This window comes from Dromiciops gliroides, chromosome 3 (assembly GCF_019393635.1).
Source record: "Dromiciops gliroides isolate mDroGli1 chromosome 3, mDroGli1.pri, whole genome shotgun sequence".
Lineage (NCBI taxonomy): Eukaryota > Metazoa > Chordata > Mammalia > Microbiotheria > Microbiotheriidae > Dromiciops > Dromiciops gliroides.
This window is the reverse complement of record NC_057863.1, coordinates 488440262-488460449: the sequence shown is the minus strand read 5'-3', so window position 1 is coordinate 488460449 and position 20188 is coordinate 488440262. Positions and strand designations below refer to the sequence as shown.

General features: G+C 36.6%; 1 protein-coding gene across 2 annotated transcripts in view; it reads right to left on the bottom strand.

Moving 5' to 3' along the window:
• Positions 1 to 20188, bottom strand: part of MICU2 (mitochondrial calcium uptake 2) — a 165414-nt gene that overhangs the window by 79243 nt on the left and 65983 nt on the right. For both annotated transcript variants that reach the window (XM_043998034.1, XM_043998035.1), the window contains exon 2: positions 11449 to 11590. In XM_043998034.1, coding sequence (XP_043853969.1) covers positions 11449 to 11590 — 142 coding nt within the window. The remainder of the gene's footprint in view (positions 1 to 11448; positions 11591 to 20188) is intronic.

The window sequence follows — 20188 nt, the reverse complement described above, 5'->3', positions numbered from 1 at the left end:
TTAATTTCTAATTGATTTTTACATCAGGATTAGTTTAAACTTGACAGGGAAGAAAAAGAAAAAAAGGATGTTGAGTGATTTTTTTGGGGAAGATCTGGTAAACTTTTATTGCTAAATTGAAACAACATGAGAGTAATAATAACTGTATCAGCCCTAAGCTATAATTAGCTAATGATAAGCTATGATTTCAGATGAAATCTTATGGTAAATCTGGTAAATGGTAAATGTTCTGAGTTTTGAATTCAGATATAATTATCTGATTGATCATTAAGTCAGTAATCCATCATTCACAGGAAGTGCCCCTAGCTGCTCAAGGGAGTTCAGCCTGAGAACTACTATAGGTAGATGCCTGTGTCCTGTGAATGATTTGGAACTTTGCTATATGATTGGCTGTTCAACTCTTAAGTGAAGTCAAATAGAACTAAGGATGCTTTATCTATTCTGTGCCCTTAGGCTTAGGCTGGGTGCAACATGCTGTTATAACCATATCCGTGCTTCTTCCTTTCAATCTCTTTAACTAGGGCAGGTAAAGTTTTAATTTTTAAAATATAATGAATCTTGTTGATGGAATACTCCAGTATCTTTGAGATACTATAATAGGATATAAAGATGAAAGAGCTTATTGTTTTCAACCAGAATTAGTAGGCAATTTCATATCCTAAATAAATGAGTGTTTGGGCTTGCTAATAGTTATATGTTCCTGTATAAGTTAAAGCCTTTGAAAAATCTCAGAATGGTATGGAGATAGTTTAGAAACATGAAGAAGTTTGTGGGACAAAGATATAAATCTATTAATTAGTATGGTTAAAAATGTGTAGACAGCTCATTTGAAATATACACTGCTCTCTGTATACAACAATCTGGGATTAAGTTCTTAGTATATTTACACATCTCATCCCAAGTCTTTTGCTATCAATTATAACTGAAGTTAAATAAGCATCTTTTATGAAAATCCATTTGTATAGCTAATTACCCTAGGAATAAAAGTCATCTACCTATAAAGAGTGCTGATGGCTATATATTCATGTTTAGGATTAGATCCCTAAATTATCTTATCTTCCTAAGCGGGGAATTAGCTGAAGTGGAAAACTTTGGGAAAGCAACAAAAGCAACAAGATCAGATGATTCTTTCTTTCTTTCTTTCTTTCTTTCTTTCTTTCTTTCTTTCTTTCTTTCTTTCTTTCTTTCTTTCTTTCTTTCTTTCTTTCTTTCTTTCTTTCTTTCTTTCTTTCTTTTTGTGTGGGGCAATGGGGGTTAAGTGACTTGCCCAGGGTCACACAGCTAGTGTTAAGTGTCTGAGGCCGGATTTGAACTCAGGTACTCCTGAATCCAGGGCTGGTGCTTTATTCACTGCACCACCTAGCAGCCCCCGATTATGTATTTCAAATGTAAATGATTCTAATGGGATATACAGGTCTTAAGCAAGTTCTAAGAATAAGTTCTAAAAAATGGATTCAGGACTTTACATATAAACCTGTATCGCTTACCCTCTGCGCAAGCCAGGCATTTTCTGCTCCCTTGCCCCCACCCTCTTTTAAATGCTTAATCTAAAATGTTTCAGAGTTTTGCTCTCTGTTGTGTTTTAAAATGTTTAGCTTTTGATTCCTCAGCTGTTATTTAAATTTCCTAAATATATCAATATAAAAACTTGGTAACTTACATCACAGGGCAGTTATAGTAGTAAAACTGAAGTTTTTCTCTTTATGAGACTTAAATTGGAAATAAAGAATGAAATAAATGGATGTGGGTGTTAAAAAAATTAAATGATAATGGAATTAATGCCAATTTAGAAAAACACTCTTAACCTTAATTTACATGTCTACTTTGGTAAAAATTAAGTCTTTTAACAGAAGGTCTCATCTTACAAGGAAGATTTTCATAGATTCTTTTTAAGATTCTTTCTTCCGCCAGTTGTTGGCAATGTCTATATCAGGTACAGGGTTTAGATAAAGATAGAAAGAGCAAGGGGTATGTAAAAACAAATTCTCTGAAGTTTAAAGTGAACTACAGGTTCCTAATTTGATGTTTTTATAATTCAATTTTTAATAGTGTTAAAACCATAATGTTTGAGCTGATTTTCAAGAACTAGTTATTGGAAAAGCAAAATTTAAGAGGGCATACTAAATCATATTGAATCTTATAATTGGCAGACTTTAGCAGAATTATCTAAGAATCTCCACAAGTAACCTGAACCAGAGAAAAGCAGACCTTCCAGAAGTCCCTCCCTTCAGAGCTGCTTTGAGAGCAGGCCCATTCCTGAATACTAAGGAGGAGACATTTTCAGAAACCAGACAACTCCATGAGACATCAGAACCCTAAGATACGATGTGCTGATGAAATGGAGGTTGGTAATGGGTTACTAGGAAGAAGACAATGTTCTCCCTTCCCTTCTCTTCCTTTTCGATGTGCTGCTATATCTGTAAAGCCTATATACTGAAGGTGACTACCCCTGTAGGAGTCCGTCAAGGAGTCTGTCACAGGCAGTCTCAAAGACCAAGGGGTGAATTGTTATAAGATTAAGCCTGATGGTATTGGGACTATCCCCACTCAAACTAGTCCCTCTTTAGTAGAATATCTGGATAAAATTTCATTAGTCCATATTCCCATTAGGGTTACAATATATTAGAACAAGCAGATATACTAGCTCCCTTTCCACAGCATTTTTGCTTCTGTAATCATTGTTTTAGCTTTACAGGGTGATAAGACATATATGATTTTTTACTATACCTTGATCTGTAACTTTAATTAGACTAAGTAATTCATGGGAGGAGTGGCTAGCCAAGAATCAAAGCGGGAATTGTAAAATTGAAAATTGATTCTATTTTGCTAAACCTTAAACTGGATTTAATATTCCCTTTCATTGCTCCTTTCCCTTGTAAATTTTACCCACCACCCACCCAGGCTAGCCTGGAGAAAATTGCCTAAAAGTCAAGCTTTTGTTTTATAATCACCTCTACCTCTGTAATCTCCCCATCACCCACTTTACAGAGAAACTTGATTAACCTAAAAGGTCAAATCTCATCCATTTAAATTGAACATGCTCTCAGAATTTCTTTTGGGATATTAGAAAACAAGTTTGTTACTCTGTGTAGTATGTATTCCAGAGAGTTCAGTGGAAAAGGTGGGTAACCTTAGTATGGGAGTAGGGAGGTTACGTTGAGGGGAATAAAAAGAAAAGATCTAGCAATGGGGAAAAGAGAATGATGACAACCATGGATTCATCCATGGCTGGGGGGGGGGGGGAGGGTATAACTAGGCAGGAGTTTGTTAATCACTGAGGAATGAGTTCAGGTTGATTACCAACATCCCAAAAGTTTTAGCCACTGGGTAGAGTCCTCTCAGGACCTAAAACAGCTCAAATGAGGGACCAGTAGGGGTAGAGGGGAAGCTGAAGTATTGGTATTTCTCCCCTTCACAGGAGACCAGACATTTTTCTTCTTTCCCACAGGTAAGAAGCCAGGCAGGACACCTGGAGAAAGGGTATGCTTTTTCTTCCTTATTCCAAGAGAAAGAGACTGGTGTGCAAAGAATTATTTCTCTTCTTCCTGCAGAAGGAAGAAGACTGATGCATGATGTCATTGTGTATACTGTTCAGTTCATACTAGTCTTCACATGTGTTTCTAAATTCTTCATATTCATCATTTCTTGTAGGGACAATAATATTTCATTACATTTGTGTACTAAAATTTGTTTAACTATCAATTGATAGGCATCCAATTTGTTTCGGTTTTTTTGCTACTAAAAAAAAGTGAAATCCTTGGTTTTTTGTCTTTTGTGACTTCCTTAGGATACATGTGTAGAGGTGGGAACTCTGAGTCAAAAAGTACAGACATTGGGCAGCTAAGTGGTGCAGTGGATAAAGCACTGGCCCTGGATTTAGGAGGACCTGAGTTCAAATCTGGACTCAGACACTTGACACTTACTAGCTGTGTGACCCTGAGCAAGTCACTTAACCATCATTGCCCTACCCCCCCCCCAAAAAAAAGTACAGACATTTTTAGTCATATTTTTTGTATAATTCTAAATTGATTTTCAGAATGGTTGGACCAATCCATGGCTCCAAAAACAGTGAATTAGTGTGCCTGTCTTTAAAGCCAGTCCTATCTTTTGGTGTCTTTATTAGTTCTGTTAATATGAGGAGAAACCTCAGAGTTGATTTGATTTGCATTTCTTGTATTATAAATAATGTAGAACGCTTCTTCTTATGCTTTTTTCCCCTCAAGAAGCTTTTAAATATATTTACAATTGTATTAAACATATTTCCACTTTAGTCATGCTGTGAAAGAAGAATAAGCAAAAAGGGAAAAAAACACAAGAAAAAAACAACCCCCCCCCCAAAAAAAAGTGAAAATAGTATGCTTTGATCTGCATTCAGACTCCACAGTTCCTTTTCTGGATGTGGAAAGCATTTTCCATTATGAGTCTTTTGGAAATGTCTTGAATCACTGTTTTGCTGAGAAGAGCTACGGGTATGCCTTTTCTTCCTTATTCCAAGAGAAAGAGACTGGTGTGCAAAGAATTGTTTCTCTCTTCATTTGCTGCCATGTGACATTGAGCTTATAAAATTTATCTATTTGCAGCACCCTTAAGTAATTTTTTTTTCTTTTTGTTTTTTTGTGAGGCAGTTGGGGTTAAGTGACTTGCCCAGGGTCACACAGCTAGTAAGTGTTATGTGTCTAGGCCAGATTTGAACTCAGGTTCTCCTGATTCCAGGGCCGGTGCTCTATCTACTGTGCCACCTAGCTGCCCCTACCCTTAAGTAATTTTATGGGCAGCTAAGTGGCACAGTGGATAGAGTGCTGGGCCTGGAGTCAGGAAGACTCATCTTACTAGCTGTGTGACCATGGATAAGTTTCTTAACTCTGCTTGCCTCAGTTCTTCATCTATAAAATGAGCTGGAGAAGGAAATGGCAAACCACTCCAGTATCTTTGCCAATAAAATCCCAAATAGGGTCACAAAAAGTTGGACATGATAGAAAAACAGCTGAACAATTAAATTATTTCAGTGCATCCTGCTTTTAGTCACTCTGTCTTACAGAGAAACAGTATGTTCTCTCAAAGTTGTTGCCTTTTGCTTCTCTTATGCTACATTTTCTTTTACTTCTGTATATATATATATATATATATATATATATATATATAGTTTTTGTCTTTTTGAGGCAATTGGGGTTAAGTGACTTGCCCACCATCACACAGCTGTCTATAAGTGTCAAGCATCTGAGGCCACATTTGAACTCAGGTCCTCCTTAATCCAGGGCCAGTGCTTTATCCACTGCACCACCTAGCTGCCCCCTACTTCTGCATTTTTATATTCCAACTCTGTCATTCTCTTCTTCAGAGCACCTATACTTTGGAGCAATTTTCTATTATGTATTCTAAATTGCCTACTCTGTTGTTTGTTTTCATTATTTCTGTTTTAAGAGCTCTAATTTCCAACCTAATTTCTGTACTAATATCACTTTTTAAAAGTTCTCTCTCTCTCTCTCTCACCATTCTTGACTATATAGTTGCTGTTCTATATAACAACTACATAGTGGTGCCATGAACTCTGGGGAATCCAGAGGTTTTTTTCATTGGGGTTTTGGGTTAATTTTCCTTCTAAGCATAATATATATTCAATTTATGATGGTCTTCTTTTGAATGTTTACTTCTTTTTCTTTTTGAAACTCACTTTGGGTTTATCTGCTTAGGAGCTAAGAGCTAGGTTTAAATCCAAATTTTCTTTTGGACTTTTTGTACTTCAGTCCTAAAAATATATTCCTAGCAAGTCATCTTTGTTTTCCCAACTCACTGTTTGGTCCCTCCCCTTCCACTATTATTATTATTATTATTATTACTTTTTTTTTTTGCTTGGGGCCAATGAGGGTTAAGTGACTTGCCCAGGGTCACACAGCTAGCAAGTGTCAAGTGTCTGAGGACGAATTTGAACTCAGGTCCTTCCGAATCCAGGGCTGGTGCTTTATCTACTGCGCCACCTAGCTGCCCCCCTTCCACTATTATTACATGTATTTTTTTCCTGTACAGACTTCTGAGGTTGAGAGACTCTCTAAGCTGGGGAGTGTTGGGAGACTAGCTGGTTCTTTGCTCAGAGTAAACTTCATTGTGACTAGCCCTAGTTAGATTCCCAGTTCTCTTTCCCTTGGGTATGGAAGTTGTTACTAACTGGTTCTGTGCTTCTGTGTTTTTTGTCATCCCCTCCCCATGATTAGTCAACCTTTTTATTCTAAGGCTAGGCAGAATCAATGGTTTTTACCTTTTTGTGTGGTTGCAATATGGTAGGGGTAAAGACTGAGTCACTGTTATGAGGAGGAGCAGGTATCCCCACAGCTGGACCTGGAGCACAAGTGCTCTTGGTGTGGGCCAAGAGTAGGGCCTTTAAAGTTTTCTAATGTTATTTCACCAGGCTAATACCTTGTGTTTTTGTCTTCTCATCTTGTACATTCAACTTTAATCACTGTAGAGTTGGCTCATTTAAACCATTTTTATTTTGAGGTTATTAGGTTGGAAAAGTATGCAGAAAGTATCTGCCATCACATTGAAATCCTCTCCCTCTCCCCTTCTCTCCCTTCCCCCCTCCCTCTCTCTCTCTCTCTCTCTTCAGAAATATGGGACATAAAAAAGTTAAGGTCTCATGCAAAATCACAAAGGTAAGTAGCAGAGTCTGCACTAGACTTCATAAACCCTAAGTGTTAGTCAAACAGAGACATGGAAAGATTTATTTTTAAGATGGAGAGACCCTAAGTATGTTTGTAGGTAGCAAAAAGGAATCCGTGGAGATAATTGCTGTAGGAGTGAGATTGCATAATTTATAGAACAAGGCTCCAGAAGGCATGAGAGAGAATGAGGAAAAAGGGCCCAAATGGAAAGATTAGCTTTGCAAAGGAGAAGAGCTATATCTTTTTTCTTTCAGAAACAAGGGAAGAATATGGATAAAAAATATGGAGAATTTTGAGGTAGAGAAAGAGAAGGGAGTTAGTACAAGGACAGCCTTAAACTCAGCAAAGGAGGAGGCAAGATAATTAACTGAGAGGTGTGGTCAGCTTGTCAGCTGAGGCATAGCTATAACCTTCACTACATTAGTGGTAATAATAAGAGAGTAATACTCCCACTTAACTGGCACTCAGGCAACAAATCTCTTTATAAAACATCAAGTTGAAAGAGCCTGAAAGGACCCACATAGCATACTCTAAAGCTACCTCCCTAAAGCACAAATTTCAAAAGTTACTTTAAAAGGCTATACATATGTTAATTATAGTAATTAGGGATCATAACAGTGGAGTGGGGAAGCTAAGGACACATACAATAATATTTTTTTGAGAGTTATAGATGAAGTTGGAAAGAAGCTTTAGAACTTCTGAAGCTTTCTGATGTCTACTTCTAGGCTTTTAAACTATACACAGCTGCTTTTGTCTTGTGGAAAAAATTAATTTGGCTTCTATTCAATCAGTCATCAAGCATTTATTAAATGCTTATTATGTGCCAGACAGTGTACTAAGTTTTTGGGTGAATTGTAGTTAAGTGTTAGGTTTATTTTACTTGAGAATAAGGATCAAGAGGCAATTTAAGAGTTACTGGATTAACAATTACTTTTTAATTGCCTGTAGTTTTTCAGAGCCACCTCTAACTTTTCACATTTTGAGTAAACTATATTCTAAAACTTGACAGTTAACCAACATAATTGTGACATATTGCTGCATGTTTTTAAATCATGATTTTCCCTGCCTAGAAACCTGATATGCTTACAAGTGACTTTTGGTCACTGCATTCCTACTACTGCTTGGTATTGGTCCAAACAGCTACCTGATGATAGCTGCTTTGAAGCTAACCATGGTCTGTATGTAGTAACATATAAAGCTAAGCTTTATATAATGCTTTAATGTTTACAAAGTACTTTACTCACTATAGTCTAGTAAGATAACACGCTAACTGCTAAAGAATCTATCCTGTACACCAGCATCATAGGAATTTTCTGAAACCAGAATTTTCATTATATCATTTCACTGCTCAAAACCTCCAGATTGGACCACAATGGACTCTAATAATCTTACATTTTAGTAGTTTCCAACACAAATTCTCTGCTTCAGCTATGTAGTATGAGAAAAGTCCAATTTGAAGAACTCTGAATTAACTACAAGTCAAGCTTAGTGGTATAAAGGATGTTAGAAAAATGTATCAGAGGAAAAAGATGGATTGATTGCATGGCAAGAACGAGGAAAAATGGATAGAAAGAAAACTCACATGTTATACTAATATTAATACAAAGTTAAGGTCTAGAAGGAGGCCTTTGGTGTGTTGAATGGAACCCTGTGGAGGATTTATGGGAGAATAAGGACAAGAATCATTGAAAGATGGACAAGTATGGTGATCTGTGATCTGTCTGTATCAATAAAGTCAGGATCACCATCTGTGAGAGTATAGATCTATTAAAGTACTGAAAGAAAGCCCAGATAGGACTAGAAGTTCAAGTATTTTCTAAAGTGCTTTTGTACCACAGTGGAGATCAGTCAAACTTGCAGTTTAAGTACAAATGTTCTTAAAGGCTTTAAACAAGTACGAATTTGCATATTCTGTTGATTATATGTGGTTTGCATAATACAAACTATGGCTTTTTCCCCATACTAAATTATCAAGTGTTGGTTATGTAACGATTGGAATGACGCCACCTGCTGGAGACTTACTGTAGAAAAGCTCAGCCATGAAAGGAAGGTCTTTGAGGGCAAGACTAGGCGTCTTTTCTTTGGTATCAGGAAGTGATGTTTGCTGGTGTGAGGAGGAAAGGGGAGCCAGGCACTCTGCCTTGCTCTCTTTCCTGAGGACGCTGGTGGAGAAGGGAGCGAGAAATGTGCTCTCCCTTTAATAGATAGATGAATGTAGGCCTTTCTCTCTCTCTTTACCAAATTCTTATTCTCCTTAATAAATACTTAAAAGTCTAACTCTTGCTAAAGCTTATAATTTATTGGCGACCACTCATTAGATTTTAGACAGTCTATCTAGAATTCTAGCCCTTTAACAGTTATATATATATATAAATGTAGAAAAAACTCATGTATTGAAGCATTTAAAATCCTGAGGTCTCATATTTTCTAGGAAGTTCAAGCTCCCTGTCTCATTACCTTTTAAGTTATGACTATTTTACTCCATTTAGAATAAAAAAAGTTTCAACAGTACAGTTCTACTTTTAGACTTTTTTCTAGTAAATGATGTTAAAATATAATTACTGTGAGTAAAGCATTTAAAAACTTATCTATGTAGTTTTTTCTTCCTATTAGCAAGCAACACATTGTTTCACCTTTCCTATTTCATCTAGTCAATTAAAGTTGTTGTCCAATCATTTCAGTGCTGTCCTAACACTTGAAACTCCCTTGTAGGCTGCATGTTTGAAGCCTCTGTATAATATAACTTACATGGGAAAAATTAAATAACAGACACAATAAAAGAAAACATGAAAAATAGTAAAAAGAATAATGGCAGAATCATAAAACTGCAATTTTTGCCATGGAAAAAAATGAAGGTGACAATAAGAGTTCTCTGGGCTAAAGGAATTTCTGGGTAACAGGTTTTAAGAAGGAAGTGTCAAGTGTCAAGGCATCCAAAATAGTACAACCAGAAGAGGAGTGGCTTAGAGACCATGCAAAGATGGTCAGTTGAAAAAATAGGCAATATTTAGTCTGGAGTTCAAGACTTAAAGAGAACCTGATATCTATCTTCAAATATCTGAGGGATTAGATTTGTCCTGTATGTCCACAGAAGATAGGACTAGGAGCAGCTGATGGAAGTCACAGGCTTGACATAAGGAAAAATTAGACAAATAGAGCTATCTGAAAAGTGAAATAAGAGGTAGCCGGTCTCTCCATAATGGAAGCCTTTAAACATAGGCTGGATGACCACTTATTGGGTATGTTGTAGAGCAGATCCTGTTCAAGTACAGGCTGTACTATATTGCCTCTGAGGGATCTTCCAATTCTGTGATTCTGTGAATCAGTGACTTTGGAAGAAACTAAAGGGGGTGGGGTAGAGGGTGAAGGGAGTCAATAAGAATTTATTTAAGTACCTACTCAGGTAGGCATTGTGCTCAGTGCGAGCACTGAGAAAGAAAGGTAAAAAACCAAAAAAGCCAGTCCCTATTCTCAAGAAGCATAACATCTAAAAAGAGAGATAACAAACATCTATATAGAAATAATATGCAGTGTATCCCGAAAGTCAGTGTAGTTTTAAGTTTTAAAAGCTTTTAAGTTTTATTTATTTATCTATTTATTTATTTTAGTTTTCAACATTAGCTTTTAAGTTTTAATAACTTAAAACTGCATTAAGACTTTCAGGATACTCTGTATCAGGATAAATTGTAATCTCAGAGGGAAGGTACTAAGACTTGGGAGATCTGGAAAAGGCTTCTTTTAAGAGGTGGGACTTTAGGTGAGGTTTGAAGGAAGCCAAGGTAGCCAGGAGGAGGAGATGAGGAGGGAAAGAGTTCTAGGCATGGGGAACAGTTAATACAAATGCTTGGATTTCAGAGATGGAGTGATCTGTGCAAGGAAAAGCAAGGAGGCCAGTGTTGTTGGATCTCAGAGGATTCATGGAGGGGAATAAGGTGTAAGAAAACTGGAAAGTTAGGAAGGGACCAGGTTATGAAGGGTTTTAAAAGTCAAGCAGGGGACCTCCAGGGCTAAGAGAGAGCTGTTGGTGTTTACTGAATGGGGAAGGGGGGAGGGGTGGGGGTAGGGGAGGACTGTGTGTGACATGATGAGAACTACACTTGAAGAAGATCAATTTGACAACTGAGTGGAGGATGAAATGGAGTGGGGAGAGATTTGATGCAGGGAGAGTAATCAGCAGGCTTCTGCAACAGTCCAGGCATGAGGTGATGAGGGCTTTCATCCAGGTAGTGGCAGTGGGAGAAGGGGGTGGCAGCTCAGTCAGGCATAAAAGAAATTCATGGGCCACAGATTGAGTTAAACAAACATACTTTCTGGGTAATGAACAATTGCATTCTGAATCCTGAACTCTGACTTATTAACCTTTTGTAGCCCATTTATAATTCTTGATTTTCATCTTGCTTCTATTTTAGACACTGCCTAATTCTTTGGGACCTTTCATTTCCACAACTGATCCATCTAGTTCTTGACTTCAGCTTGTTTGCATTGTAGTTCTAACCCTTACCTGTGTAGGAACTTCTTAGCTCTTACTCCCTTCCTACCTACCAAACTGGTTTGACTTCAATCAACATCATAGAACTTATTGTCATAGCTATTAAAGTTACTGCAGAAAGGAATCTCAGAAGTCTTGTGAAAAATAAAATCTCTCCTACAGCATGTCTGACATTTGGTAGTACAGCAATATCAATTCAAATGAAGAACAGGTTAATGGCCTAGCCAAGGTCTATCATTCTTATTTAAAAAAAAAAAATTTGTGTACTTAAGAACTATCAGAAGAAAAAAAAAAACAACTTACGCTCTATTTGATCAAACATTACTGAATATAAGAAGTCTCTGGGTGTCATATAATATTCTCCTTCATATTCCAATGAAGAAAATTTCATGAAGCGCTTCTTTCGAATGGACAATTTTTCTGCCACTTCATCATTGTCATTTTTCTAAAAGAAAAGAAAAAAATTATTTTAAAATGTTTTCTTTTAGTACTTTAAGTAAAAACAAGTACAAGTAAGTCTAGGGGGAATCTACATTTAAAAGACTATTTTCCACATTCAGGTTTATTGCTCCAAACCCCAATTCAAATTGTATTAAATAAGCTTCCTACTGTTGACATTGTGGATGATCAAGAATGATCTATCTTATGCTTTGCCTCTAGGATCTCCTCTAGGGCTAGAATTCTTGTTTTGTCATGGTATCACCATGCCTCCCATAAAATCTTATGCATAGTAAGCACTTAATAAATATTTGCTTTTGTTTACAAAATGATTGAATAACTGGTGTGTCAACTGCCAATATTCTGTAGCAAGAAAAACTAGAAATACTAATTGAGATATCTGGAGGTGGCCCAAGTAGAAAAAATGCTGAACTTGGAGTCAGTAAGACATGAGTTTGAATACTGCCTTATACATTTACTAGCTGATGCTCCTTGGGCAAATCACTTAACTTCTTTCAGGCTCAGTTTTCTCATCTGTAAAACGAGGGTAATAATAGGGCCTACCTTTTAAGGTTGTTGTGAGGATCAAATAAGTTAATAAATATAAAGTGCTTTACAGCACTTTAAAGCATTACAAAAATGCTAGCTATTTCTATTATTATTAGAGAAAATGTGTCATTATGGGATAAGAATTAGAAAAATATGCTCTGTATCCATAAGACATTGGACCCCACTGCTGTCAAGAGTATCAAGACCATGACTTGACATTTTCTGGTCAAACTGGAAAGGGATAATATGACAGCAACACTATCACTGTGGCATCATGATGCACCTTGGCATCATGTTATTGTAACTGATCACATTTATCAGTATTGCCCCACCACAGCCTATTGTAATATAGAATTGCTCTCCCTCTGGAATCTTAAAACTGGTGTTTCTGATCTCTAGCCATAATCTATTAAGTTGTCATTTCACCCAGGTTCTTTCATTTATTCAATCTGTTCTCCATGCTCACCATGAGCTTCACTCCCTCAAATGGAAATGGAAGACCATTTCACAGTCTATATGGCCTCTTCTGCACTCAAAATCCTTACCCAGTTTACAATCTTCCATGTAGTCATGGATAGCTATTTTAATATTCTCCAAATACCCTCAACTCCTTCTCCCTCTGACCAATTATAAGACTAATTCCTAAACCTGAGATTATGTTTTTCTCTGTTTATGTTTCTGGGCTGAAAAGTACTGCTAGAAAAAATTCACAGTATCATACAAAACTAGCCCACTTCAAATTCCTGATATTAAACCAACTGCTAGTATCTTTTCTCTGAGATTAACTTTTATCTAATCATTATATATCTTGTACATACATAGTTACTTATATGTTGTTTCCCCTATTAGATGTGAGTTCCTTGAGGGCAACGACAGTGTTTTTGCTTTTCTCTGTGTTTTGAGCCAGTTATAATGCCTTGCACACAGTACACAATAAATTCTTGACTGAGTATAAAAAGTGAAACATTTTAGAACCAAATTTTAAGGCCCCTAGAAGCTCTAAATTTATGAATTTCATCAAAGAAATTCTTAGATCAGTGAACTGCCATATTTTAATTTCAGTGTCTAAAAGAACTTTAGCTCAGATTTTTGTACACTTGTATGTGTTGTAGAGCCAGCATCTTTAAAGAACAGTGAACTAAGAGTGAGGAGACCTGGGTTTTAGATTAAGCTCTAAAAGTAACAAGCTTTGTGACTTTGGGAAAGTAACAACCTCTTTTAGTCTAAAATATCTTATTAGCAAAATGAGAGGACTAGATTAGACGACTTAATTGTAGGCCTTTCAGCACCTAAAGTTTCAGTAGTCTTAAAGGGTTTTTTTGTTTGTTTTGTTTTGTTTTTAAACCTGTGGCAGGAAAGATCAGGAAAAGATTTAATCACAGAATCCCAGGGTTCGAAGTGACCTCAAGGGTCATCTAGTCTAACCTATACCTGACCAAGAATTCTCTTTACAATATACCTGACAAATGGTCATGAATAAGTAATTGAATGATGGAAGAACATTTATTAAGGGCTTCCTATGTGCCAAGCTTTGTTTGAAGACTCTAGTGATTTGAATATCTCCCTAATTGTTAAATAACAACAACTCACATTTATATGGATAGGCAATATTACAAAATGGAAAGAGTATTGGACATGGAATGGAAATAAAGGCTGGTTGAATCTGGATTATGGGGATCCTGAAAAGCTTGGGATACCATACTTTGTTCATAATAAAATGAGGAGTCATTGACTGTGTTCAGGCAGGGGAACTACAAATGGTGTATCTTACTTCAGTAGTGATAGACTTAGGCCAGTGCCTGGTACATAGTAAGATCTTAATAAATGCTAAGTGAATAACTCATTAGTTCAGACATGATATACTGAGGATCTGAAATAATGTGATAGCAGTGGAAATGGAAATGAAGGGACAAATTAGTTTTGTTTATGTTAGAAGATACTAGTATTGATTAGTTAACAGAGGGTGTCAACATAGCAATTATAGACTTTGTGGGTGTTTTTCCCTCTTAATATCAAACAATCATTGATCCCTCCCCACCCCTGCCATAACTGTTTTGTCATTTGGAGAGAGATTTCATTCCTTTCAAGGGATGGTTTTTTGAGAATGGGGAAGACTGGGCATGTTTATAGGCAGCAGGGAAGCAGCTTGTGGACAGTAAGAAATTAAAGAAAAGTGAGAGTAAGGATGACAGAAGAAGCAATCTGCTGGAGAATAATACTGAATGAACTGGCATCACCTGTGCATGTAGAAAGGTTACTGGCTTTTGACATTAGGGTCACTTCATCATGTGAAACAGGGGTGCAGAAAGAAATAGTGAGAGAATTCTGTATGATGTGAGAGGAGGGAGAAGAGGGAGCTCTTAGTGAATGGGATCAATTTTTTCTCCCAGTAATATATAAGGCAACATATCAGCTGAGAGGAAGCCATGAGAAGTTTGAGGAGGAATGAAAGAAGTTTAAAAGTGTTGCTGTAGTGAAGTGGGACAGTGAGGGAGTCATAAAAGGATTTCCTAGCAGCACTGAGGCCCCAGTTGAGGTTATATGACATAAATTTGTAGTGGACCTAGTTAGCATAGTTGCATGAGTTTCTCCACCTTCATTCAGGAGCACACGCTTAAGAGGGAAAACAGTAGAAAATGGGAGAGAGCCAAGGTTCAGGTTTAGCAAGGCAAGATTGGTGATATAAAAGAGCAGGGACTCAAGAGAAGAAGACAATGTAGAGTGGAAGTGGTTCACTAAAGCATGAGGAAGGGAGAATGGGGGAGAATGTAGCTAATGCAGGGGTGATAGCCTGGGAGGAAACTGAGGGTTTGAGGGATTGGAGGTCATGGTGTGGAACAAGTACAGAGTTTGGTACTGGAAAGCAGAGGGAGAGATAGAATGCCAATAGATTGTGAACAGATAAGACAACTGTAGAATTCATGAACAAGGAAATGATGTATTTGTGAGTGATGGCAAGATCAAGGGTATCTTTATGCATATTGAGGAAAGAAGGTGAGTGTCTAGGGGTCTGTAGACAAAAGTTACCAGAATTTTGATTTGGTGTTAGATATGTCTCAAGTGAATTTCAAAGGATGAGGAGTTACTGAATGATAGTGATAGAGGGAGAACCTCAATATGGCAATGGGAGGAACAAGGAGTATTTAAACTCCCCCACCTATATTACTATACTAATCAAACTGCTTTATAGTGTTAGAAAAAATATAATTAAAAAAATTCACCGGGAGGAACAGAAGATCAAGAATCTCAAGGGAATTAATGAAAAAAGTAAGAAAGAAAGAGGTATGGCATTATCAGACCACAAATTATACAACAAAGGAGTAATTATCAAAACAATTTGGTACCAGTTAAGAAATAGGTTGATCAGCGGAACATAATAGGTACATAATATACAGAAACAAATATGCACAGTAGCTGAGTGTTTGATAAAGTCAAAGATCCCTGCTTTGGGGGCAAGAATTTACTGTTCTACAAAATCTTTTGGGAAAACTGGAAAGCAATCTGGAATAAACTAGATATAGACCAACATCTCACACTATACCAAAATCAGCTCCAAAAGATTACATGACATATATAAAAGGTGACATCATAAAACAAGTGAGAGGAACAAGAAAGAAATTCTGTCCTATCTATGGATAGAAGAGTGAGTGGTTACTAAAGGTAAAATAGACAATTTCAGAAAATTAAAAAAATTGTAGCACAAACAAAACCAATTTGGATAAAATTAGAAGGGAAGCAAGAAGATGTAAAAACCCCAAATTTTTCCAACAAATTTCTCTCATAAAGATCTAATTTCTAAGCTATATAAGGAATCATTTTAAATTCATAAGAATGAGTCATTCCCAAGTGATAAATGGTCAAAGGCATTTGGTCATATGAACAGCAGTTTCAGAGAAGGAAATCCAGGGTATGAATAGTCATATAAAAAAAGCTCCAGAGACAGCTAGGTGGCACAGTGGATAGAACACTGGCCCTGGATTCAGGAGGACCTGAGTTCAAATCTGGCCTCAGACACTTAACACCTACTAGCTGTGTGACCCTGGGCAAGTCACTTAACTCCAACTGCCTCACACACATAAAAAAGCTCCAAATCATTAATAAATAGAGAAATTACACCTATCAGATAGGCTAACATGGCAGAAAAGGAAAATGACAAATGCTGGAGGGGGTATGGAAAAATAGAAACACTAACGCACTGTTGGTGAAGTTGTAAATCTGTCTAGCCATTGTAGAAAACAATTTGTTACTATGTCCAAAAAGTTATTAAATGGTGCATACCTTTTTACTTATATCTAAAGAGATCAAGAAAGAGGAAAATACCCATACGTACAAACATATTTATAGCAGCTCTTTTTGTGATGGCAAAGAATTGGAACCTGAGTGGGGGGGAGGAGTTGCCCATTAGTTAGGGGATGGGTGAACAAGTTGTGGCATATGAACATGATGGACTATTATTATGCTGTAAGAAATGATGATAGGCATGGTTTCAGAGAAACTGGAGAAAATATATAAACACCAATGCAAAGTAAAGTGAACAGAACCAAAATAATTATATAATAACAATATTGTAAAGACAATCAATTGTAAAGACTTAGGAATCCTGATCAATACAATGACCAACCCACAATTCCCAGATGAAACATGTTATCCACCTACTGAGAGAAATGATAGATGTGAAGTGGTTGTTGGCTATTCCTGAACTAGGATTTATGGGGAAAAGCCTAGTGTGGTAAATGGGGAAGTATGAAGAGGTTATTTTATTTATAGGATTCAGCCTTTTTCAAGGAGCTAGAAGAATCATTGGTAAGCAGTAAGACTTTCACCCTTGGCTAGAAGATGATAGAGGCTTGAGAAAATAGGCAAAGAGCATACATAGACAAGCAGAAGAATTTAACTGGAAAAGTACTAACATTCCTTTTGCCACTAAAACTGCTTGAATCCCCTGGCATTTCTATACTTTTTAAATGAACAAAAGTATCAATCGCTGAACCTTAAAAGAATTAGCTAGAAATACATAGTTACATAAGCAAGAAAGCATTGGATTTCACAATGTTATGTTTGCTTCTAAAAATTAGTTAACACTTTGTATTTGAGCCACTGGGAAATGATTGGAAGACTAAGAGTATTAGGATAAGGTTGAAGTAGTAGGCACTGTTGTGTTTGGTATCATTTAAAACAGGCAAGGAACAAAAAGACCTTCAACATGACAGACCTTTATTGCTGAGGAACTACTGTGGGCTAACTACAATCAATCACTGCAGCATGTAAACTACAGAGACTTGAAAGGACAACACACATAACATTGAAACAGAATTATTACTTCCTTTGCTTTGTGGTTCTAAATCCTCAGGAGGCATAGTGCATCCTCACTGTCTCCACACCCGCCCCCTTGCCACCCCTCCCTTTAAATCAATGACAGATGACTCTTAAAGGGATACTTCTAATGATTCTTCTATTGTCAAGTTAACCTGGAAAGAACACCTTAATCCATATGGTAATATCATACCAGTCCATCTTCACTCTGGGGACTTTGTATGACAGGCTCCATGACTTCAATTAATGTGGCAGGAACCCACCACAACTTGGTTCTATAAGCTAAGGGTGGCTCATGATAAAAGTAATTGAAGAGTATATACAAACAGAGCAGCATCTAGAATATGTTTTTGTCCATCTTAAAAGTTTCCAACTATATACGAATAAAGACAAATAAGGTAAAACATCACTCTATTAGTAATACCACTTGTTACTTAACATGGAATGAATAGTTGGAAACAGTTTTTTTGCCCAGTCTTCTCCAATAATCTACTTTGGGGCATCCTTCTCTATTTTTTACCATTCTTTCAGCCAAATAATTTGCTTTTTAAAGTTGATAAAGTGCAATGATGAGAGCTCAGCTATGAGGATTCTTATCAAGAAATTCTTAACTTCATTCATGTTATTCTTTTGCTATTGCTGACTTGAAAGCCAAGTGTGGTGTAGGAGAAAATGAAATGAACTTGGAAATCAGGAGAGGAAAATCCTTTCAAGTACTGTCTTTGATCCTATAACCACATGATATTTCTAGTTTATTTCAGACAACTCCCCTCCATGTATTCTATATTTTGGGTCAAACGGCCTACTTCCTACGTATCTATTCTCATGAGATTTACATACTACATTTGATTCTCACAATAATCTGGTGAAATAGGGTCACAGCTCTAGAACTGGAAGGAACCAGAGAATATCAATTTCAACCCTTCCATTTTACAGATGAAGAAACAGGCCAAGGGAGGTTAAATAACAACCCCAAATCCCAAAGTCATATAGCTAGTAAACATCTAAGGCAGGATTTGAGCACAGGTCCTCTGACTCCATTATCAGTTTCCAGTTTTTCTCAATTATAAATAAGGTTGGCACTCTGTTTGGTATTGAGTACTTTTAATAGTAAAGAAAGGTCCTTTCATTCCTATATTTTTCATATCCTTACTTGCATTTTACCGAGGCCTTTTTCTGTATTCATTGACATAATCATGTGTTTTATAATTAATAATCAATCAACAAGCATTTATTAATTGTTTACTATATGCCAGGCACTGTGCTAAGTGCTGGAAATACAAAGAAACACAATACAAAAATATATAAGCTGAGTCACCAAAGAACTCACATTCTAATGGGGGGAGACAACATTCAAACAACCATGTATATATAAGATATATACAATGCAAATAGGAGGTAATCTCAGAAGGAGGGCACTAGCAATGTGAGGGAATAGACAAGACCTTTTGCAGAAGATCTGAATTTTGAAGGTGGACAACCAGTGAAAAGGTACAGAATCAGGAGGGGCCAGGCTGGTCAGATCTACGCTTTAGGAAGATCACTTTGGCAGCTAAGTAGAAAATGGACCAGAATGAGGAGAGATGAGGCAGAGTGCCTAACCAATTAATAAGCTTTATCATGCTGTTTTTCTAATGCTAGACCATACTTTCTGGATATATTTTGTGGAGCACCTGTGGTGAATTTATGGGAGGACATGGACAAAAGCTGCTCAGGATTGGCAATTATAGATGGGTTGTGAGATGAATCATTAGAGGAAACATGCAAACTTATGAAATCACATAAACATTTGTGTATCTGGTTCTGATAATTTCATTTACTCTCCATTTGTTGTGAATTACCCCTTCTTTAGTTCTGATTTTGTTAACTTAGTTTTGCTCTTTATTTGATCAAATTGGTAAATAATTTATCAATTTTTTTGTTCTTTTAAATATCTATTTTAATAATTCTTTTTACTGGAATAGCATCTTTGATTTTCAAAATCTCCTTTGTACTTTTTTGGGGGGTTATTAAAATACTTTATAGTTTTTTAATGGCATGCTCAATTCATCAAAATTATCTTTTTATCTTTCATTAATATGAGTTTAGGGATGTAAATTTTTTAAAGGATTGCTTTATTTATATCTTATAAAGACTGGTATATTGTCTCATTTTTATCATTCCTTTATTTCTATCATTTTTATGATTTGGATTTGGTCTTACGATGTGTATTTTAGTCTTCACTGAAGTCTATTTCTTTTGTTGATATTTCCTTTATGTATTATAATTTGTATTGTTATGCCCTATAAAAGCTGTGTTTAAGATTTGTCTTTATGGAACTGGAAATTGATGGATGCCCATCAATTGGGGGAATGGCTAAACAAGTTGTGGTATATGTTTTTGATACACTCTGCTATAAGAAATGATGAACTTGATGATTTTAGAAAAACATGGAAAGACATATGAAATACCGAAGAGCAAAATGAGCAGAACCAAGAGAATGTTGCATACAGTAATAGCAATATTGTTTTAAGAACAACTTTGAGTCTTCTGTTGTATCTGCCGTTGAGGCTACAATTGTGCCACAGCCATGGCCATCTGCTACCCCACAAAGTTACCAAGAATGTTTCAAAGCCTTGACACTGCCACCGCCGTGGGCACCTGACCAAACACACCAAGTTTGTGAGAGATATGATCCAGGAGGTGTGTGGGTTTGCCCCTTATGAGAGGCGGGCCATGGAACTGTTAAAGATCTCCAAGGATA